Below are 24,671 nucleotides of genomic sequence, written 5' to 3' on the forward strand. Positions count from 1 at the left end.
CAACGTGTCAACCAACACCTCATGACTAACTAAACCGTGGCTTCATGTGCCACATCCAATCCCCTCTTGAACACCTCCAGGGACAGTGACTCCACCACCTCCATGGGCAGAACATTCCAATGGCTAACAACTCTCTCTGTGAAGAACTTTCTCCTCAACTCAAGCCTAAACTTCTCCTGACAGAGCTTGAGACTGTGTCCTCTTGTTCTGGTACTGATTGGTTGGGAGAAGAGACCAACCTCCTCCTGGCTAGAACCTCCCTTCAGGTAGTTGTAGACAGCAATAAGATCTCCCCTGAGCCTCCACCTCTCCAGGCTAAACAATCCCAGCTCCCTCAGACTCTCCCCATAGGGCTTATTCTTGAGGCCTCTCCCCAGCCTCGTTGCCCTTCTCTGGACATGTCCTTCTTAAACTGATGGGCCCAGAACTAGACACAAGACTCAAGGTATGGCCTAACCAGTGCTGAGTACATGGGCACAATGACTTCCCTGCTCCTGCTGGCCACACTATTCCTGATGCAGGCCAGGATGCCATTGGCCCTCTTGGCCACCTGGGCACACTGCTGGCTCATGTTCAGCTGGATGTCAACCAGCACCCCCAGGTCCCTTTCTGCCTGGCTGCTCTCCAGCCACTCTGATCACAGCCTATAGCACTGCATGGGGTTGTTGTGACCAAAGTCCAGAACTGGGCCCTTGGACTTGTTGAATGCCATCATGTTGGACTTTGCCCATCTGTCCAGCCTGTCAGGGTCCCTCTGCAGAGCCCTTCTATCCTCTAACAGATCAATACCTTCTCCCAAATTAGTGTCATCCACAAATTTACTGATGACTGACTCAATCTCCTCATCCAGATCATCAGTAAAGATATTGAACAGGATGGGGCCCAGCACTGATCCCTGGGGGACACCACTAGTGACTGGCCACCAGCTGGATGTGGCACCATTCACCACCACTCTCTGGGCTCGGCCCTCCAGCCTGTTCCTAACAGAGTGTTGCTGTCCAAGCCACAAGCTGACAGCTTGGCCAGGAGTTTGCTGTGGGGAACGGTGTCAAAGGCCTTGCTGAAGTCCAGGTAGACTACATCCACAGCCTTCCCCACATCCACCAGGCAGTCACCTGATCTTAGAAGGAGATCAGGTTGGTGAAGCAGGACCTGCCCTTCCTAAACCCATGTTGGCTGGGCCTGATCCCTTGGCCATCCTTCAGGTGCGCAGTGATTGGCCCCAAGACAATCTGCTCCATATTTTTCCCTGGCACTGAGGTCAGGCTGACAGGCCTGGAGTTTCCAGGTTAAATAAATAAAACCCACTCTTTATTTTTCATTGTTAAGTTGTGTTTTGTTTTGTTGCATGACAGCAAATTTTCCATTTTAAAAGGAAAACTATGCCTGAAAACATGCTAAAATGCTCTCCTTTGACAGTTCTGCAATATTTCCCTGAAAATTTCTGTTAAAAAAATAAATAAATCAGGTGGAATGGCCTATTCACACAAAGTAATTTTTTAGGTTTGTTTTTTTTTTTTGTTTATTCATTTTTAGTTTAATAATTTAGTTTATTAATTATGACAAGAAATGTCAAAGAATCATTTTGGTTCTAATCAATATATATAAATTTTAGATAATTTCATTGTCTTTTATTGCTTGCAGTTTTTAGTGTTGTACAAGAGCTCAGTGTCATGTCTCTCAAAATTTCCTTGAAACTGTGTGAATCACTTAACCTTCCTGATCTAACAGTGATGTATCTTCTCTGATAAAGGTCTGGTAAGAATATGTGCCCAGAATCTGGAAAGAAAAGACCTTTTTTTCCCCCTCTCATTTCTTCCTGTGACATTTTCTGAATCTCTAATTTCTGCCTCTGTGTTGTTCCTGCTCTCCATTTTTATTAACGTTTGTTCTTGCCACCACATTCACCATTCTCTCTCTTTTGCTCCCAAACACTAGAAAGGCAAGGAAAGCTTTCATTTTAAAAGAACTGAACTGAGGGTTCATGTAACAGGGAACAATGTGCTCTCCTTTGTATGTTACTTGAGAGGGGGCTTGACTTCACTTGGAACTGTATTTTTTAGTTTCTCTAAACTGAACAGGGGCACCAACACCCTTGTTAGATTGCTTCATTGCTCCCTTCTGTTTTCCAGCATACTGCATTCACAAGGAAAAGTGAGAAACTTTAAGACAGAGGCAGGTAACTGTTTAGTAAAGGAGCAAGGAAAGAACACATCCATCAAAGGGGTGGATAGTTGTAGAAAGCATAAGTGAGCACACCTGCTGCTTCACAAATGAGTGCTGGGCAGCCATGCTGAGTAATGACAACTGATTTCAGGACAACCTCTCAGAGGGTGCTATGTATGCAGAAATAAAACAATCATAAACAAAAACTACAGGCTTCTGAAACCTTAACAAAGGCTTGCTCTTTTTGCTATTGTTGCTCCCATGTCAAGGCAAGCACCCAAGAAAGTCAAGAAAATGGACATTTGTCTTTAGAGTTGTAATATGAATCGTGCTTAAGGATGTATAGCCTCAGATTGGCCTGTTCCCCTTGTGTGCACTTCTCTGTAGAGTGATTATGAATCCAGTGCTACTAGTACTAACTGTTTTTCCTGCCTTTGTCTTTCATTTTCTACAGATAATCCTGCCTAGAGTGTTGGTACCTGCTCTGACTTTTTCCTTTGTGCTTGGACTATCAAAACAAAGACTGCCTGCCACGGTGTAATCTCTCATTTAGGGGGAGTGTTTCTTTTACCCAGCTTGAGCAGCTCTTCTGTTACCCAACTTTCCTCTGCATATGGGAAATTCAGCCCTTTCTTCTAAGCCATATTATGTATCAGATAAATCTATGTCACACAAGCAGCAAGAAGAGATTTTACCATGCTATGTCTTTAGTCTAATTCAGAGCAGATGGCTCTGAGATCTGTGCCTGGGGACACCTACACTACAAGCCTATCCTTCCTCATGTCAGGACCTGCTCCAGCAGGGCAAAACTCAGCCACTCACACAACTAGAGATGTGGGAGTATCCTGTGCTCTGTCTCCTGTGTACTGGAATCCAAATTATCTTTTTACATGCCTGTCTCATCTTATTATTTGTAAACCTGTGGAAAAGGTTAATTAACCTTAAAACTTGTTCTGCCTTCAAAGGGACATGGAGGATGTGGAGGAGGTTACTGGTTGATAGTAGGCTGGACATGAGACAGCAGTGTGCCCAGGTGGCCAAGAAGGCCAATGGCACCCTGGCCTGTATCAGGAATAGTGTGGCCAGCAGGAGCAGGGAAGTCATTGTGCCCCTGGACTCAGCACTGCTTAGGCCACACCTTGAGTCCTGTGTCCAGTTCTGGGCCCCTCAGTTTAGGAAAGATGTTGAGTTGCTGGCACGTGTCCAGGGAAGGGCAACAAAGCTGGGGAGGGGTTTGGAGCACAGCCCTGTGAGGAGAGGCTGAGGGAGCTGGGGTTGCTTAGCCTGGAGAAGAGGAGGCTCAGGGGAGACCTTATTGCTGTCTACAACTACATGAGCAGGGGTTGTAGCCAGGTGGGAGTTGGTCTCTTCTCCCAGGCAACCAGCAGCCGAACAAGAGGACACCAAGCTCAAGCTCAAGCTCAAGCTGCACCAGGGGAGGTTTAGGCTGGATGTTAGGAAGAAGTTCTTCATAGAAAGAGTGACTGGCCATTGGAATGTGCTGCCCAGGGAGGTGGTGGAGTCACCATCACTTGAGGTGTTTAAGGAGAATGGACGGGGCGCTTGGTGCTTAGTTGGTTAGATAGTGTTGGCTAATAGGTTGGACTTGATGATCTCAAAGGTCTTTTCCAACCTGGTTAATTCTAGTCTAGTCTAGTCTAGTCTAGTCTAGTCTATTGCTGGTAGTGGCTTAAAGTGCATGGAGGCTGGAGCCTTCCGCAAGGCAAGGAGATGCTCAGCTGAGTGGTGACAGCAAATTAATAGTGATAAGTGGTAGATTAACTTGCTGTTTCCCTTTCAGAACCCACTGAAATGCCCCCTAGGAAAATTCCTGGTGATATGTTTCCCTAGCAGACTCTGAGAAAGATTGGCTGCCCTAGTGGGTCTCCTGAAATCTCTGGTTTCAGTGTCCTATAGCTGATTGCCAGGTCTACCAGATGTGAAAGACAATGCCAACAGGCCGTACTGGGCTTTATTCTGAAGGCAGAGAGAATGGTATTTTGTTCTGACTTAACCTGGTGCACAGGATGAGTCTCCTCAAGCTTTTGAAAATCATGAGTAAGACTCACTTTACCCCAGTCAAAAAGTATTATGGTGCTAAAAGGAAAAGTTTGGCATCAGAATTACCTTCTGTTTTTCAAATGTAGTCAAGAGGATTTTTGCTTTGGTCAGGAGGGGTAAAAACTTTTCTCTTTTTTTTTTTTTAATGGAAGCTGTCAGAGTAATGTAAGTACAGGACCCTAATAAAAGACACCAAATATAGCAGCATCATGATAAAAATCACTGAACGGACACTGGATCCATTTTTTTTTTTGCCCTGAAGCACGCAGAATGACAGCCCTCTAGAATTTTTATGCCAACAAAAGGAGTTGCAGATCCTATAATTATTTACCTAAATTAAATGTATAATCCTTTAACTGAAACATTTGTAGCTAGAAATCATCCCTAATAATTTTATTGGATTCGGCCCAGGTACTTATTCAAGTCTCCATCAATCCGGTATCTGAACAGCTCATAAATTTACAATATAATAAGAATTTCAAAGTCACTGCCTTTTGGCAGCAATTAAAGTAAGTCTCTGTTTTCCATGAAGAAATTTATTATTTCATTTTTTTAACATAAGATTTTACATTTGCTTTTGTATGTGGCCTCTCAAGGCTACAATGTTGTGCTGGGTTACACCCATCCTTCATGGGAGACTGAAAGAACCCAGCCCCCAGGTGGACAAAAGAAACTAGATCCAGGAGGGCAGAGAGAGTCTTGGTTTTCCCCCCTCCCAGGAGCAGGGGTCCCCTGGGTCAAAGGTGGTCTACTCCACTCTCCCTTCCTGTCCAGCAAGCCTATATAAAGGGTGGACATCTTGTACTGCTCTTGCTTTCCCTGCTTGGCCTGCTGGAGAGAGATCATCTACTGTGGCTTCTGCTACTGCTGCTGCACCTGCTTCCTGCACTGACCACGTGGTGGGGGCCTATCTCCCAAGCAGCATCCAGGCTTTCTAGAGAACTGAATCCACTTCCGTCCAGGGAATACAAGGCCATCTGGGCTTGGTTTTGTATATTTTCCTATCCATCCTTGTCCCTTACCTTTGTAAGCCGCCCCTGTTATTTATCTATTTATATATATAAAATAAAAATTACCTCTTTTACTTCCAAATTGATTCCAGACCATTTCTTTTGTGAATTTCACCTCTCTTTGCCCCTACCTGATTTTTTTGTTTGTTTGTTTGTTTTACCTTAAAGGAAAGGGGGGAAGGGGGAGGGAGGAATCTCAATCTGTTACCGTTTGAGCTTTCAAACTCTTGTTAAAGCTCAAGCCGGCACAAATGTCAAGGGATGATCGTGTCCAAGGAGAATAGATTTGTGAGAAACGAACTCACTGCTGAAATTTATAACCAGTTTATTATAAAATAAAGGCAACACAGCGCTGGGCGCATAGCGAGTTTGCTAGAGGCGCACCCTAACAACACGAGTTGAACTTATTTAGACGGCAAACATACATATTCATCTATTCCCCAGCACGCTCCCACCCCTCTCCATCAGGACTGAGACAAAACCTGCACTTTTAACCTGGCCAGTCTTTAGACCTGTTGGCGCCTCACCTTTCTCTCCCAATGCCCCACACAATACAGACCATCACCAACCAATCAGCCCAACGACCGAACCCCACGGTCCTTGCGAAAGCCAGATATTAAAGGCAACACAATTTCTCACAGATTTGAACCTGAAATCAGGCTAGTTTGTGATTTCAGAAATTAACTGTTCAGAGTTAGGTCAGCTATTCCACAAAATTTAAGTGAAATGAAAATGACATTCCTTTTTCCAACAGCAGTGAGGAGGCAAGATAGCTTTTTAAAGTCACCAGTTCCTACACACTGAGGATGTGAAAAAATGAGACCAGGAGACAGGTACACACAAACAATGAAATGTTTCAAATGTTAAATAAGTACTTATGGGATCACCTCCTGGATTTAGAAATCTGAAAACCAAAAAATACCCAATCTAGATGCTTTTTAAAATCTCACTCTTTACTTGTATTAACAATTAGGTGACCTAAATATTTTTGTAAAGGCCCCCTCTGCCTTAAAAAGAAAGTGATTAAAATGCCAAGTTGTTGAAACATGACTAAGGCTCTGTAACATGATTACAGAGTCCCTCTTGGACTTCTTTATTCATGTACCACGTCCAGCTTTTTACTAGATTCAGCACTGTGGGACCACAGTTATGACATGGTAACATAGTCATTAGCCCAAAGGGCAGGAGGCAATTTTCTCTGTAATCACTGTTTTGTGGTACTCTGGACAAAGAAATCTCATTGTTTCTGTGTGACTGTCTACTACTTTAAATACAAGCTGTAAATGTGTATCCTCTGTCACTAGCATATCACAGTGCTGGGCATGAGCCATCAGACTCTGTTCTCTTGCCTCAGTGAGAGACACTTTTATGATATTATGGACTGAAGCAGGAAAACTAACTGCATTATCTGTCCCCTCCCTATGGGTTACCCAAATATCACTATGTCCAATGTCTCTCCCAGGAATGGCAAAAAGGGTTTGTGCCTAACCTGTTTAATAGGAAAACACATTTAAATTCACAGAATCAACCAGATTGGAAAAGGCCTCAGAGATCATAAAGTCCAACCTATTACCTAACACCCCCTGACAACTAAACCATGGCTCTGAGTGCCACATCAAATCCTTTTTTGAACACCTACAGGGACAGTACAGACCACCTCCCTGGGCAGCACATTCCAATGGCCAATCACTCTTTCTATGAAGAACTTTCTCCTCACCTCCAGCCTAAACCTCCCCTGGTGTGGCTTGAGACTGTGTCCTCTTGTTCTGGTGCTGGTCGCCTGGGAGAAGAGACCAACCCCCACCTGGCTACAACCTCCCTTCAGGTGGTTGTAGACAGCCATAAGGTCTCCTCTGAGACTCCTCTTCTCCAGGCTAAACAATCCCAGCTCCCTCAGCCTCTCCTCATAGGGCTGTGCTCGAGGCCTCTCCCCAGCCTCGTTGTCCTTCTCTGGACATGTTCAGGAGTCTCAATGTCCTTCTTAAACTGAGGGGCCCAGAACTGGACACAGGACTCAAGGTGCAGCCTAGCCAGTGCTCAATACAGAGGCAGAATGACTTTCTGCTCCTGCTGGCCGTATTATTCCTGATGCAGGCCAGGATGCCATTTGCCTTCTTGTCCACCTGGGCACACTGCTGGCTCATGTTCAGATGAGCCCGATTCAGTTCTGTAGGAGACAACCCCCACTTGCTCCTCTGACAGGTAATTTGGAAGTGACTGTGATGGATAAACCTACTTTGTTTTCCTTGATTCAGAGATAAAAGTCAAGTGTACAACTCTGATATTTAACACTAATTCTTCCATCTTCACAGACATTCATTCATATGTATGCATAAGTATATATCAGTTTAGGAGATCATATTTCCCATGCAGCAGACAGAATGAAGAGCTGGACAGCATGTTAAAAAGTGCAGCTGAGAAAAGCATAAACTCATTAATTAAATATTCAAATTGCAATGCACAAGGTGGGGGTGAATTCAAAGACCCAACACTAATGCAATGCATTTGCTACTATCTGATACTATTTCACTCTTCTGTCCCTCAGTGTGGAAAGGTAGAATGTGAAGGGATGATCATATGAATGAAGCCTGACAGACCCTTCACCTGTACCTCTGTAATATGTTTTCTAAAGCTGAAAAGGATGTAGCCTAGGTAGGTGTTTCATGGCTGCAGCAGAGTTATTAGGAAGTGGCTGTCTTGGAACGCACCTCTGATTCTCAGCATTGCATTCCTCATTCCCACTGCTCAGCATCTAGGATATGTGGTGGAAGAAGCTGCAGCAAGGAGCTTGCCAGAAGCACTGCCACTTGCAGGTGTGTGTTGATGTATTGATAGACATGTATGAGATGTGGAGCTGAGGTGACCTTACCTTCTGCACCCCAGAGCTGATAGTCTTGCTTCTCCTGCCCATCTTGCTGTATTCTCATTATTCTGTCTCATGCTGCTCTTGCAAGAAAACTGTGATCCTGATCCTGGGAGCTTATTAGTACCTAGTGGCCACTGAAATGAAGAATGAAGATACCTCAGGGGCTGTTAGAGGTAGTGTCTGAAGTTCCTGTCTCTTTTTAAAAAGAGACATGAATCTGGTGGGAATGAGGTGTACAGCTAATAAAGAAGCACCGGTGAGTACAGGCCTTCATATTTAGTAAGTAATGATCAGCTACATCAGCACTGGAAGGAGACAGCAGTTAGTGTGGTGTGGCTGCATTCAATCTCTCACCTTTGAAGTTGTCCCTTTCTGTGACCTTGGCCATTTTACTTCTCTTTGATGGAGAAAAATTTAAATTCCAGGGAACTGTTTTAGCAGACTGACATTGGAAACTGACAGAATTACTGTCTGTGTGTGTGTATATGTCTGTGTGTATATATATATATATAAAAGTTCATTATATGTATATATATATTAAAAAAATCATATAAATGCATGCATAGTTTTATTTATCAGGGTTGGGTTTATTCCAGCCATTTCCAAATTGCCTGTTTAGTTTCATATAGTGGAAGAAAGCAAATGCAAAGCTTCATCTATGTATAGTTGGGTTTTTTCCACACCAAACCTGTTTCAAGGGTGTCCTAAAAGGAAAGGAGTGCTTTGAAATCTGCTTTGAAAGTAATGGCATTGCATTAAGGAAATGCCCAAATAATCTGGAGTCTTCCTGTTGCTATCAGTGATGGGAGGCTTGTGTGTAAAGCCATTCTTCAGACAACCTCAGAACTGTGTGATGGTCAGAGAGGAGTGGAGACAGTGCCAGTTTGCTTTCACTTTGGTGCCAGAGATTTATACACTTTGTAGGTCACTGTTTGATGTGCTGAATCTATATCATATATGAAGAGTGTTGAAGAAAAACAACCAAAAAAAAAAAAATCCTCTTTTTGTCTGCCTTCTATCACCAACAGATGTAGCAATTTTCACCATCTCTCCAGGGTTTCCTGCCAATCCTAGTACTGCCAGGCCACTGGCACCCTGCTATCATGGTGGCAGAGATGCCCAAGAATCCAGGAGAACTCTAAAAAATACAGATTATCTCCCAGAAATCTTGGTGATCTCCTCCTGCTGGGGCCAGGGGAAGGTCCTAACAAAATCTGTGGACTTTGAATTCACTCAGAAGGCTCCCATCTGAGTCTTATTTTTTTAAAGTTTTGTAGGCTCTCTGTAGTGATTTAAAAATGCTTGGACTAGACCTCTCATGCAGTTTAAGGGAGGTCAGATTGTTGTGAATAGGAGACCAGGCCAATATATAACCAGTGATTTGGGTTTTGCTGGAGCAAATGAGTTTTTCTAGGTCAGCAGTTTTATTAATAGGCAGCCTAGGCTGTCAGGAGTGTCCTTGAGGTTATAGCCATCTATATAAACTAAGAAGTGGCCCTGATACCTTTAGCATTTCTTCACTATGTTTTAAGGGAACACTGCCTTTGAGGGAGTTGACAAGACAGGCAGAAAGAACCAAGTGAGACTGAAGTGAAACTTGAATACAGACTAATTCGGATGTTTTTATAAAGTCTTGCAGACTTCTCTCCACAAACCATTAAGTCCTAATTGTCACACTAATGTTATTTTATATTGTAAATTCAGCTCCCAGAGCCTGATAGTATGGCACCCAGCGGAATTAAAGCAGGCACTTAGCTTTACCACTTTCTCTGCTGTAACCTTTTCAAGCCATGATTATTATTCAGTCAGCGCACACTTGTTCATTATTACTTAAAGGTGTCGCCCCTTCCACCAGGACGACATGCCTCTGTGTAAATTAGGGCCATAACTAACCTGGCTTGATGCTGAAGCAAGCACCTTTCTTCTGACAAGCCATGAATTAAGGGCTTCTTTCCTTCCCATGAAAGGAGCCTCTCTCCTTCGTTCCTAATAAGGGCAATGCTGAAGTGGATTTAAAAGGTTCTTTTCTGTTAAAGGGGTTTGATCTGTGATAAGCTCCTGTAATCTGGAGACTAGGAGCAAACTGAGCATTATGCCTGGATTGCAAATCCGCTCTCTGCCTTTTATTTATTTATTTAAAAATATATTTAAATACAGCACCTTCCTTTTCCCTTCCACCAGGGACATTAAGGAAATGTCTTTCCAATTAGGATTCAAATTTGGTTAATTCTTTATTAGTTAATCCTAATTCCAGTAATTTCATTCCTCCTTCAGGAATTTCACAACTCTTTTAGAACTTAGAGTGTTGGGTTGAAAACTGCATCCTATGCTATATGTTAGCTGCTAGTCTTGCTCCAACTGGAGTAGAGTAGAGTAGAGTAGAGTAGAGTAGAGTAGCATAGCATAGAATAGAATAGCATAGCATAGCATAGAATAGAATAGAATAGAATAGAATAGAATAGAATAGAATAGAATAGAATAGAATAGAATAGAATTAACCAGGTTGGAAGAGAGCTTTGAGAGCACTGAGTCCAACCTATCATCCAACATCATCTAATCAACTAAACCATGGCACCAAGCACCCCATCCAGTCTCTTCCTAAACACCGCCAGTGATGGTGACTCTGCCACCTCCCTGGGCAGCACATTCCAATGGCCAATCACTCTTTCTGTGAAAAACTTCTTCCTAACATCCAGCCTAAATCTCCCCTGGTGCAGCTTGAGACTGTGTCCTCTTGTTCTGCTGCTGGTTGCCTGGGAGAAGAGACTAACCTCCAGATGGCTACAACCTCCCTTCAGATAGTTGTAGACAGCAAGAAGGTTTGCCCTAAGCCTCCTCTTCTCCAGGCTAAACAACCCCAGCTCCCTCAGCTTCTCCTCACAGGGCTTGTGCTCCAAACCCCTCCCCAGCTTTGTTGCCCTTCTCTGGACACCTTCCAGCAACTCAACATCTTTCCTAAACTGAGGTGCCCAGAACTGGACACAGGACTCAGGGTGTGGCCTAACCAGTGCTGAGTACAGGGGCACAATCACTTCCCTGTTCCTGCTGGCCACACTGTTCCTGATGCAGGCCAGGATGCCCTTGGCCTTCTTGGCCACCTGGGCACACTGCTGGCTCATGTTCAGCCAGCTGTCAACCAGCCCCCCCCCCAGATCCCTTTCTGGCTGGCCACTCTCAAGCCACTCTGACCCCATCCTGTAGCACTGCATGGGGTTGTTGTGGCCAATTTAATTAATTAATTAAGATTAGAAGAATGCAGATCCACCTCTGTTCAGCACATTTGTGATTGAAGCATATGTGAATATTTCTCTGAACACTTTTTTCAAATTTATTTTTAATTGTCTCAGTCCACTTTCTACTTGGGATATAAACCCAAAAAAGCCATTCTTAAGAGACTGGAGATTTACCCTGGTGGATTTTGCATTCTCAAAAATATCTAGGAGAGGATGAGGCATCTGAATCATATGAGATCATCTCCTCACTAAAATGAGATCCAGGTGCTGTAGGGATTCATTCTGAAGCTCTTCACCATGGATCATCCATATTAATGAGAACACCATTTCATCTTAATGGTATTAATGGTAAATCTAACATACCTATCATAGAAGACTCGATCACTGGTTTGATATTCCTAATGGTTATAGTTTGTCTTCTGCTGCAACAGCGACATATATATAATAAGGCTGCTTAGCCAGTTTATTTATGGGCAATTAATGTGTTTGTTTTGTGGTTGTCTCAAGAAATCATCCTGGAATGGCCATCCTCAAATTACTAAGCAGGAAGTGAAAGATAGCAAGGTGCCAAATATTGAACTGTGTTCATGCCTCCTGTTGGGAGAACGTTGAAGGGTAGCAAGTACCTGTGAGAGACTAAATCTTGTCTCTCTTGATGTAACTGAAGAAAGATAAAATCACCTTTGCTGTTTGCCCAGACAATAGCTGATGTGTATTGGGCAGAGCCACTGGAATGACTCTCTGGAAGGTGCATAGATAAGAATTGCTCACCAGACTGCAGGTGCCTTGGAAATAATGGGCAGAGGCCACTGCTATCCATACTCTCTGGAATATACATACCTAAAAAACTGTATAAAAGATCTGAGCAACTACTGGCTCAGTAGAAGGAAAACACAGGAGAAGGAAAATGTGGGAGAAGGAAAACACAGGAGGAAAAGACCTGGACAACATGAGAGAAGGAAAAGCCTGGGACAATGCTGCTCTGAAGAAAATTGGAGAGAATAACTGGAGAGAAAAATGTCAGAGACATCACCATGGAGCCTGGAAGGAGCAGACCAAGAGGAACCCTCTCTCCATGGCCTAAGTTCCACCTGCAGCAACTCCTGGAGCTGAAGAGGCTGCTCAGAGGACAGCACAGCCAACAAGGATAGGGAAGTGTAGTTGTTTAGTCTGAAGAAGAGGCTGAGGGGAGAGCTTGTCACTCTCCACTTGAAAAGAGGTTATTAGTGAGGTGTCAGACTCTTCTCCCTGATAACAAGTGATAAGAGGAAATGACCTGAAGTTTCACCAGGGGAGATTTAGATTGGATATTAGAAGAAAAGTCTTTATGGAAAGGGTTATCAAATGCTGGAATGGGCTCCCCAGGGAGATGGTTGAATCTCCATCCCTAAAGGTGTTTAAAAACCACATACATGGGTTGCTAAGGGATATGCTTTAGCACCAGAACTGGTAGAGCAAGATAACAGTTGATCTTAACAGATCTTAAAGATCTTCTCCAACTGGAACAACTCTTTGATTCCATGATTCTAAAACTGCATTGCTCTCGTATGTGTTCATGACTTCTAACCAATGCTATTAGCCAACACTCATTGTATTATGAACAGTTACATTTCAATAATTTGAATCTGTGTAGTTGATTTAGATGTCTGTGTAGTAGCCCAATGGTATAGCAAGCTCTCTAACATCTGGGAAAAACATTTGTACTTATGACTCCAGGACTGTTTGCATTTTCATGCACTTACTGGGCTTTGTACTGGCCTTACAAACCAAGTTTCAAGGTTTGCAGTCCCACTGGGGTTTCTTCAGTAGAAAGCCATCATCTCATGACTTGTATTCAACAGGAAGACAGATGAGACAGCATCTTCTTCTGCCCTTACATCCAGGAACATCAGTTTCTTAGGGTCAAATTTGTGCATTATTGTTTCCTGAATCACAGAAACATTCATGTTGGAAAAGACCCTCCGGATCACTAAGTCCAACTCAGAACCCTACTCTACAAGGTTCACTCCTAAACCATATTCCCAAGTACGACATCCAAACCACCTTTACACCCATCCAGGGTTGGTGATTATTTGTAATAAAATGTATGGGTTTGTATATTTTACTATTTAATATCTTGGGTGGTGGTATCTTCAAACACTGCTGAAACTTATTTACAAAGTATATTTACAGGTTCTATTATTCAGTTGTGGGTACTACATTGCCCATATAAAGACAGTTAAATGATTTAAGCACAGATCTAAGAATTTCCAATACAGTGATTCAAATTGGAAATCAACGTTCTGTGATCTGCAGTTTTCCACAAATGGGATTCTGTGGCAGATTAACCAGGTACTCACAGCTTGCTCCTCTGTCTGGTATCTTCCCAGATGCTGTGACTATAATTTGAATTGCCCTTGGCTCGGAGAGGGCTAGGGGCCTCTATCCTCTCATGCCCAGTTCACAGTCTGGAGCTTGCCCTTGGCTGGGAGAGGGCTAGGGGGGCCTCTCTGTCTTGTGTGCTCCATTGCCAGGCTGTAGTCTTTCCATGGCTCCTCTGGGATTCAGTTCTCTTGGAGCTTTTCCCCTTTCTGCCTTGGTCCAGGTGTAAGGCCTGGGTGTAGTCGTTGTCTGTTAGGACAGGTTCTTCAGCTGCTACACAACCTGGTACTGTGCAAAGGTCTTTGGGAAGATGGGATCCTTTTTCTATAGAAATCTTGTATTATGTACATAACCCGAATGGTATTTGAATGGGAAAGGGAATATTTGGTCTTTTGTTTCTCTAAAGCATGTGAGAAAAGCACTTTTTAAGGTAATGGTGTGAAGTTTGCTTTGCATTAAGCACAGAGTTTCATATTTTATGAAGTTGTTAACTGGTTTCAATGTTATTGCTGTTGCTGTGCACTTTGGTCTGTGTTTAGCAACAGTGAGACACCCAAAATGTGCACTTTGGTCTTGCAAATGAGCAATCTCTGTAAATACTTATCTGTACATTTTGTCTCCTTCATCAATCCAGTCTCAGATGACAATAACTATCTTTTTCTTTTTTTAAAGTCAGGCTTGACAGGCTCAGAAGCAGAAACTCCAAAACAGGAGGAGTCATTCAGAGCTCATTCTTGTCCCAGTATTAATTTTGAGTTTCGCTTTGATTGTCCAGTTGTGAATTTTAGGAGAAAGTATATGTTTCCTTATTGAGACTAAGATAAAGACTCTCATCTCTCCAGGCTTTGGGACAGAACTCTCTGAAGTTTCTCTGAAGGTTTTCTCTGAAATAACTAGTGTTGAACACCATCAAGGGATAAGAATAATTTATTAGACTAGCCAAGTCTAACAAGTTCCTACATTACTATGCCTCCTGTCCATGGTGTGACATAAGCAGCAGCTGCCTCTTGGGTATCTGGCTTTACCAGTCCCAGCTTTCATGCATGACATCAGTTCTAATGGTAACCAGCACGCAGCTCTGCTGCAAAAACACTTGGATCACATCAGTCCAGTGAGTCCCATGTTTCTGTCTATAGTACATCAGATGCATGAACCTAATTATTTGAAGTTTCACATCTCTGAGTTATGCAAGAAGGAAGATTAACACATCTACCCTCTGGATTTCTGTTTAAGCCTTATTCCTACAGGGTAAAATGTGAACATTTCACCATGTACAGCTCTGCCTATGCCTTTTGAGATCCTACATTTCATGTTTCTCTACCAATAACTTCAGCAAAGAGGACCAACTTCTCTGAAACAATAGGGTCTCTCTTTTTTTTTTCCCTGAGAGCTTTAAATGCCACCCTTTAAATTTCTTATTGCATGGAAAAATATGGGCAAAAATAACTGAGCAACTTTAAACATAGACTTTAACCACCTCATACAGGCCAGTGATTTTCTGTGTTTCTGTTTTGCAGCAGTTTCTCTAGCCTTTTATTCAGGATCCTCATATGACTGAGTACAACACGTGATGCAGCTCTCTCCCAAAAACTAAATCAGCTAACCAAGTAAGGCACAACATTGTCAGCACACGTAAGAACACAAACAGGGGCAGAGAATATGGAATAGTAGTTCCCTATTGTTGCTCACCTCCCAGTAAAATGAGTGCACATTGACAGAAGACTTACCTGAAGCCCGTGGTAGGAGTATCAGGTGACTAAATGTTCTAAACACAGGAGCTGAGCCTTTCCTGTGGTCATAGGAAACAAATGAATCCTTTCACCTCCAGTTTAATTCATTAGAAGCACTTAACTGTCCTAGCTAGGATGAGATGTATGTTATGAACTAATCTGCTCCCTAGAAAGAGGAGATTTCTGTTCTCGCTCTCTTTCTGCTATTAATAGTTTATAAAACCCACAAATGTTCCTTTATTACCAAACTAGGAGATCTGTGCATCACAGGCCGTATCATTAACAAGCACAAAATGTATATGGGTGTGTGATCATGTACACATGAATAAAAATGCATGCATTTGCTGATAGATCTGTATCTGGATATATATTTATTTGCCATCTGTTGGGAATGTAATACCCAGAGCATCTGGCACTGTTTCGTCTAGTAGGGCCTTTTGCCAGGTGATGGTAGGGAATGCTGTACTGTTGGGGATAAAAAGAGCAATTAATTAGGACAAGGAAAACATAGTGCAGAACACAAAATGCCTGTATTGAAAGGTAGAGTTTCAAGGTACTCTTTGATTGAGTTTTCATCTGGCCTAAAGCCTAAACTGAAACCTAATTTAAAGTTTTCAGAGGGCTTTCCTCATCACCTTTAGGGGACATGATACATGTAAAATGTTAATAACTTTGTTTCTTAATTCCACATTCAGAATATTATTGTACATCTAGAATTGCCCAAGTGTTGAATCACAATCACTGACCACAGAGGGAAGGAGATGACTGAGAAAGGGTTCCAGAAATACAGGCTTCAAGTATTAGAAGGGGGTGCTGCATGCACCATATGGTGTGCAGTGGGTTTACCCATGGGTTAACAGGTACAAAGCATTGCAAACAGATGTGACATTCAAGCAATTCAAAGACTAAAAGGTTTCCTTGGTTATCAGGTGGAATTATTCATTGTCCTCCAGTTTAGAAAGCGCTTAAATCATTGTTACATTTATGGCATTCTCTCAGAGACCTTCAGGGGCTCTTTTTGGTTGCATTTGCAACTGTTTGCTGGGTGAGAATAAGAATGAAACAAGCAGAGTATTTTTGATTATTGTTTTCTTCTGTTTTCAGAGCAGATCAATCCCGTGGTGTGGGATATAAACAGATTTAGTGAAGGAAAAGCTACCCCTCTTGCTTCATGCAGGGCAGAGATGCCTTTCATTGCTTCGTTGTATGAATTGCTTTCTGAGTGAATTAATCCAAATGGCAACCAACTGCTGGGTGTAGTGTGAAGACATATAAAAGGTTTCATTCCTCTAAGACTAACAGGAAAGCAATTTGGTTGCCGTTCTCTAGAGCTGACGAACTCAGAAATGACATTTGAAACCCCAAAAATATGCCAATTCATGAAATCTGTGAAAGGGTATAAATTATTAACAACAGTTATATCTGCTTTGCTAGATGTCTATGCAGACATACACACAAACTTTTGTTTTCATTTCATACAGCAACCATTTGGCTTCTAGCAGACATCAAATTAAATTCACATCATCACTAATGTCAGAAACTTTCCATTTTGTCTTCTTGCTGAATAACCTCCAGGATGATATTTTGGGGATTTGTGTTGGCTATTTTTTTTCTTCTAGCAGGACTGTAGTCAGAATTTCACAGTGGAAATGTATCCTGTTCTATCAAGGAAATGTCATATATTTTAGGAAATAACTTTATTCTACTATTATAACACACGTCAGAAAAATTAACTTAGCAATCTTACACATGTGTATGCATTTGTCTTAAATTATTCCCACAGACTTCACTATAACTCCTGCAGTATCTTTAATTTCCCTAGTTTCTCAAGGGGCCTTGACCAGCTGGACAGATGGGCAAAGTCCAGCATGATGGCATTCAACAAGTCCAAGTGCCAGGTGCTGCATTTTGGTCACAACAATCCCATGCATCACTAGAAGCTGGGGTCAGAGGGGCTGGAGAACAGCCAGGCAGAAAGGGACCTGGGGGTACCGATTGACATCCAGCTGAACATGAGCCAACAGTGTGCCCAGGTGGCCAAGAAGACCAATGGCATCCTGGCCTGCATCAGGAATAGTGTGGCCAGCAGGAGCAGGGAAGCCATTCTGCCCCTGGACTCAGCACTGGTTAGGCCAAACCTTGAATCCTGTGTCCAGTTCTGGGCCCCTCAATTTAAGAAGCACATTGAAACTCTTGAACGTGTGCAGAATAGGGCAGCGAGGCTGGGGAGAGGCCTCGAGCACAAGCCCTATGAGGAGAGGCTGAGGCAGCTGGGGTTGTTTAGCCTGGAGAAGAGGAGGCTCAGGGGAGACTTTCTTGCTCTCTACAACTACCTGAAAGGTGGTTGTAGCCATGAGGAGGTTGGTCTCTTCTCCCAGGCAACCGGCACCAGAATGAGAGGACAGAGTCTCAAGCTGTGCCAGGGGAAGTTTAGTCTTGAGGTGAGGAGAAAGTTCTTCACAGAGAGAGTTGTTAGCCATTGGAATGTACTGCCCAGGGAGGTGGTGGAGTCACCGTCCCTGGAGGTGTTCAAGAGGGGATTGGACGTGGCACTTGGTGCCATGGTCTAGTAGTCATGAGGTCTGTGGTGACAGGTTGGACTTAATGACCTTTGAGGTCTCTTCCAACCTTATTGATTCTGTGATTCATTCAGAAGTCTCTTGTTTATTTTTGTTGTCCTCCTTACTATTTGCTCTGAAGCACACTTGTTGGAGAAACTCACACATGTTAATTTTGAAGAAAGCATTGTTACTTGGGTCCTGTATAAATTTCACAGTGTAATGTAGTGAGACCAGGGAACTAGCTCAGCCCCTCAATGATGTGTGAAAACACTCATAACAGCCAGGTAAGTGTTATGGACCAGCCCGTGATGTCCATTTGCACTCAGAAATGGAGCATAGAAGGTTCCCCAGCATGCAGTAGCACCACAGAGGAATTCATCAAACCCAGAGATGCTGAATGAGGTGCAGACCTGAAAAGGAAAGCAAAACAAAGGCAAGAAAGAGATTGGTCAGACTGTGTGTAGAGAACTCTGAGGTCACACTTGTGTATTAGCAGGTGGCACCTGAAGGATGATCACAGTCCAGCAGGCACCCAGGCACTGGCATCACCATGGTGGCCTGGCTCCATCCCTCTCTTATGGCTGGCCACTTACTGACTCACAGTGGGAGTCTTTCACCTATGAGCACCTGAGTCCGTTTCTACCGCATGTTGTATGCACCAAAGGTAAGTGCTGGGAGCTAATTTCATTTTCTCATTATTTGCCAATTTGCTGGTGTGGATTGAGCCTCAGTCATTAAAGTTAAATGAAATAAAATCAAGATTAATATTAAGAAATGCAGCTGTTAGATTGTGGACATTATAAAGCAAGTTCTTTGGCAAGAATCCACTATTTTAACCCAGCATCTGTAGTCTTACTTCCTTTAGTCTTGTATGAGAAAGTGAAAGAGGTCTTTTCATGTTTAATAAAGAAAATAGTGTAGGATATTACTTTTGAAAATTCATGGCTGCATATGATACTAATATTCATAATGAACTCAATGGCTAAATTAAAAATAATTCCTCTGTCATGTTCAAAACAAAGCAACACTTGAATTAGAATAGAGTAGAATAGAATAGAGTAGAATAGAATAGAATAGAATTGAATTGAATTGAATTGAATTGACCAATTTGGAAAAGATCTTTGAGATCATCGAGTCCAACCTATCACCCAACACCATCTAATAAACTAGACTACAGCACCAAACACCCCATCCAGTCTCTTCCTAAATGCCTCCAGTGATGGTGACTCCACCACCTCCCTGGGCAGACCATTCCACAGGCAAATCACTCTTTCTGGGAAGACTTTCTTCCTAACATTCAGCCTAAACCTCCCCTGATGCAGCTTGAGACTGTGTCCTCTGGTTCTGGTGCTGATTGCCTGGGAGAAGAGACCAACCCCCACCTGGCCACAACCTCCCTTCAGGTAGCTGTGGAGAGCAATAAAGTCTCCCCTGAGCCTCCTCTTCTCCAGGCTAAACAACCCCAGCTCCTTCAGCTTCTCCTCATAGGGCTTGCATATAAATGCAGCCACAGAAAAAGAGGTGAAATGCCTGTTCACAAGATCTTTTCTCAAGCACTCCACAAAGTGATGTATTTCTTGATTACTACTTTATACCTGAAACTCTGAAGTCAGAGATAGTTTGAGGCAGAGAGAAAGCAAACATCTGAACTTTCAAGATAATTTAAAAGATAATTACTGCTCCTTACTTAGGTTTTAAAGCACACCACAGAACAGCAAATAAATGAAAAGCAGGTACTTTTCCCCAAGAATGTTTTTTACTGCACATTTTGTTAAAAAAAAAAAGAGAGAGAGAGAGAGAGAAAAAAAAAACCCACAACCAAAACCAAATAAAACAGAAGAAGAAAATAAAAGAAAAAATATTCTCATTACAGGGATGTAATTTTCTAAAACTCCAAGTAGGAAACATGACAAACACAAGATCAAGTACACAGTCATGTCACAATCAATCTCTGCATCTTTTAAAAAAGTATACATAGAGGGTTTTTTTCATATGTTAATTGCACCTTCCCCCCCACCCCCCCACCCCCAGGTCTTTTACAAAATCACAGTAACAATGTGCAATTTCAGAACTGTTCCCAGTAGCTGATCATTGGGAGCCAACAAATAAATAAACAAATGGCATTACATTTGCAATAGTCTCCAGAACGCTGGAAATGAGAGTGAGGTTGTTAAGGACAATGAAGCCAGATGGATGGGTCATGTGCATTTCCACAATCATGGCAATGTTCCCCCAAAACCAATTTGAGAACAGTTTACAAGCTCTGAAGAGCTCCTGTCCTAGTGAGCAAGTGCCTTAGTAAGTCTGAGACAGGGAGTAAGACTACCCTGAGGGACTGGAGAGGGACTGTCTGCAATGCAGGGAACACATGGGAGAACCCTTGCTCTGAAACATCCAAATTTAGCTGGGCTTCTGGGGCTAACTGGAACACATTCAATCCCCTGAAATACAGAGACTCACATTTCCTGTGATGCTGCTGAGCCAGGAAAGCTACCTCATGGTGACTGTACAAAGAACTTTTGTCACAGTAGAGTGAAAGTCTGTTTCCTTTGCCAGTTAAATGGAGTGACAAAGTGAACTTTGCCAGAAGCCATTGGTATTCATAATGTGGAGAGGTCACAGAAGCTACTTTTGGTTTCCCTTTCTTTACCCTTTAATAGGAGATCCTGATTACTGTTTTCCCATATTAGATAGCATCACTCCCACAGATATCAATGGCTGCTGCAGTCTTCCTTGAGCATTGGCAAGCAGAGACTATGAAGAAGATGGCAGAAAGAGCATGTTTTGTTTTGGTTTTTTAATTTATTAGCTCCTAGATTTAATTTTCCCTAGGACATAAAGGGTTGGTATTGGAGGTGGGTTATATAATACATCAGAAATTTGACCTTTGCACATATTCTGCTTTTCATCTAGGGTATTTTGTGAGACTGAAAACAAAACCAAAATAATGCATGGAAACATACTTTCTGCTGTGAGGAAAAAAAACCACAACAATTCAAAGGCAGTAACAAGGCAAAACAGAACAGAAATCATTAAATCCCAACCAAAAGCCTATTCAACGACAAATATTGGTTTCCCAGATGTCACAGTTAACACTGTGAGATTACACTGAACAACTTGCTCTGATCTGTCCCTATGGATGTCCTGCCTGCACTTTTGAGACAATCACTTGCAGTGACATATATCCTAGCACCAGTCTTACATCCACAGAAGAGTATTTCTGTGGTAAGAGGTGCCCTTTAATAAACAAAACAAAACAAACCCTGTAAAATTGAATTTGTGCTGTTAAATCTCTTTTCATCCTCACTGTTCAATCTTGTGTGGTGGTTCTCCAGGAGTCCCAGTAACTTTTGGAAAGTGCTGCTAAATACAGCCAGCAAATTCCTTGAAACACTCAGACATGGTTTAGTTGTGGCCAGACAAGTATGGTGTCATATGTGCCTATTCACATTTCATTACCTTCTTTTCCTTTCAGCATCCCTGTTAATTATTTGTTTGCTTATCTTTTAGGCCAGTGAAACTGAAAACATTTCCTCTCCTCTCTTTCCAAATGCATGGCCCTGCTGCAAACCATGCTTTATAACACATCAGGGGAGATGAGGAGCGGGGAGACACTGTTATTTACACTGTGCTTTCCATTACCCACTCTGAGCTGCCAAAAGTCCCTTTTGCCCCTGTTAGGTCATTGTCATCGTACTGCAAAAGCATGCCGTTCACTGAGAGGCTCCTCTTTGTCCAAATGTTTGTAATCTTTTTTGGGTAAGTGCAACACTGCGATGTGGCGAAGTCTCCCATGTCAAAAGAATGGCTACGTTTAGTTTTGCCCTCCAGAGGTAACGTGAGGAGACTGCGAAACTTAGACTCTGGCTGGCCCAGCAGTGGCTCTTTGTCCGAGTGTCGGGCCACCGTGGAAGTTCTGGAGTCTGTCATCTCCTCCTTTTTCTGACATTTCAGTTCCAGAGAGGCAAAAGCTCCCATTAGCCGGTCAATATTGTGTTTTGACCTAGAAGGAGGCCTCCACTTACTGGACAATGTGCCCTGTTCACTCTGGAGGCTGTAGCCATCACAGTCACGGCTGTTTGCAGAGCTGGAGGAAGAAGAGATGCTGCTCCGTGCTGACTGACAGTTAAACTCCATAAGTTCATTTCTCACCACCACTTTGGGATTGACCTGGGGCAAGACTCCATTCTGAACTGGTTGTGCTCCGTTTGTCTGTGAGTAGACATTGCTGACGTTAGACATCTTCCCCTGGGAATTGTTGCACACCTTATAGCGAACCATGAGTATTACAATGAATACCAACAGAGTTGCCACAATGATGCCTCCAATGATCAGAATCATGGTCCCACCCAGGAACTGACTGTGCATCGACTGGCACTGAGGGTAGTCTTCTTTGGTGAAGAACTGGGCACATCCCACAATATTGGTGGCAGTAAGGGTTGTAGCCGTGTCATCCCACATCGCCAGGACACAGAGGTCGTAGCCCGTTCCAGAAACAAGATTGTTTACAACAAAGGCTTTGTTTGTAGCTGGAATCATCCTTTAAATAAAACAAAACAAAACAAAACAAAAAATAAGAAAAGAGAGAGAAAGATTAGTTACTTTTCACACTGAAAGAGTAGAGGGAAAAACAGCTATAAGAAGCATGTGGCGGTTACTGTTTTGGATACTGGTAAAGAGAAGTCGGATCCATAAAATTCAAACAAGCATTCAACCTTCCTGGTGTCTGTAGGTCCAACATACAGTAATACACAAGTTTGAGGGCCATCTCTCAAATGTGCAGTGAAAGGAATGAAAAAAAGGCAGACCAAACTAGTATGATTTTATTCCTCCCCAATTGCATCTCTTATAATCTTAAATATATTCTAACTTCAACAACTAACTCTGAATAAAAATATGTAACTATGAAAGATAGTTCTTTCTGAGTGTGCAGATAAATGTTGTACTTGCTGTGTCTGAACCTGGCGGTTATCACATTGCTTCACTGGTGTCTGAACATTTACTGCCTAATATCAGCAGGTTGCTTACTTTGTGAAGACAAGAGGCTACATTTAATTTTCTTATTCTTTGAAAATGGAAGGAAGGCAATGAATTCTCTCCCTTTCTCTACTCTCCCACCAGCTTGCTCCATCCTCCTACCCACCACTGTGGAAAATATCTCTTGGAAATGCAGCCAGAAATCTCTCCCTGCAACCACCTTCTGTGTGAATGAAAAAGAAATACTGGCATTGGCAGCATTGGTTGTGGAAGTTTGAGGAGAAGTAGGAAGATGAAAGGATGGAAAGAAGAAAGTTTCTTCAAAGTAAAAAATTCAACTGAAATAGAAATCCATTTTAAAAACCAAAATAGCTAGGCCCAAGCTGTGGTCCAAGTTTGGTCATTTAAGGATATTATTCTTTGCTGCCACAAAACTCAAGCAGTCATTTGAACTTGTGCAGTATTAGAGCATCACTACCATTCAAAGTTTTCAGATGGGAATGAGCACGGGTACCCCCTCTTCAAACTGAATAGAATTCTATTCTATTCTATTCTATTCTTTTCTATTCTATTCTATTCTAGGTACCCCCACTGCAAACTGGTGAAAATTGTAGCACATTAATGGAATATAATGGAGAATCCCGTATTTGGTGCCTTGTGGGTAGCCAAGAATAAAACCAAAGAGACACCCAGGCATGTTTCTCTATTTATACATAACAGACATGAGTGAAGGGGGAGGGGGAAAAAAAGCTGAAAACAAACCCCAGCCAGTTCTGTCTTAATTTTCCAGATCTTCAGCACCAGAAACAAGGGAGTCCTGCAGCCAATTACACCACACAGCTAAACTTGTGTCACTATAACCAGGACAGTGAGGCCTGGATAGAACAAAAAGGCACATTCCTTATGGGAATGCCAGGCTTTCTTCGCCTCAAATCACTGCTAGCATAAATTGCAGCTCTTGCAGAGGCCTTTCTGTGCAGTGGGAGGGAACAGGCCTGCACAGACAAGCGGCAACGTCAAGTCACTGCAGAGAGAAGTTTCTGATCATCTTTGTATTTATGCATTCACACCACTTACACAACCCTTCAGTCTGGCCACAGGCAAGGATGTGGCTCCTTTTTAAAATGTAAACAAGCATATGGAAACACTCTGTAAGGGAAAAAATAACAATGAGAGACATTTGCAATATAAGCATCACCCGGCAGGTTTAGTCAATGTCTTATATGAGATTCTTGGAACATTTATTAGCCTAATGGGGATGTTCTGCAAAGACATCGATGAGCTATTCAGAATGATCCAAGAAGTCATAAAGGAGCCCTTGTGTAAAACTCCAGGTACAGTTGCTAAAATGTTTTCTAACTGTTGAAATTATTGGCCTCAAGTTATTTCTAATTGCTCTCCTCTCCTTGTAGTTCTGAGAACAACACATCATTGGCCACAGCAGTTGAAGCAATAACTGCATTGTGTTGAATTTCATATGTGCACACCAAGGATGATCTGTGGAATTACAGAATGCAATTGATTTCCAAACTCTCTAACAGTTTCACCAATTGCTTCTTATTGCCTTCTGTATCACCTAGTCCTATACTCCACTTTCCACCATCGCTCTCAGACATGTGCTTAAAAAGTCCTGCAACTCGTGTCAACTATTTCACTATGCAGCCTCATTACAAACAAGTAGCACTGTTAGCAGAAAGAATTCTCAA

The 24,671-nt window shown here is 42.6% G+C and overlaps 1 protein-coding gene across 2 annotated transcripts in view; it reads right to left on the reverse strand.

The window, feature by feature from the left end:
• Window positions 1-20,013: 20,013 nt before the first annotated feature.
• Window positions 20,014-24,671, reverse strand: part of LRFN2 (leucine rich repeat and fibronectin type III domain containing 2) — a 197,408-nt gene continuing 192,750 nt past the window's right edge. For both annotated transcript variants that reach the window (XM_054162425.1, XM_009903149.2), the window contains exon 3: window positions 20,014-22,528. In XM_054162425.1, coding sequence (XP_054018400.1) covers window positions 21,610-22,528 — 919 coding nt within the window. In that variant the 3' untranslated portion in view covers window positions 20,014-21,609. The remainder of the gene's footprint in view (window positions 22,529-24,671) is intronic.

The sequence above is a fragment of the Dryobates pubescens genome, chromosome 6, assembly GCF_014839835.1.
Source record: "Dryobates pubescens isolate bDryPub1 chromosome 6, bDryPub1.pri, whole genome shotgun sequence".
Taxonomy (NCBI): domain Eukaryota; kingdom Metazoa; phylum Chordata; class Aves; order Piciformes; family Picidae; genus Dryobates; species Dryobates pubescens.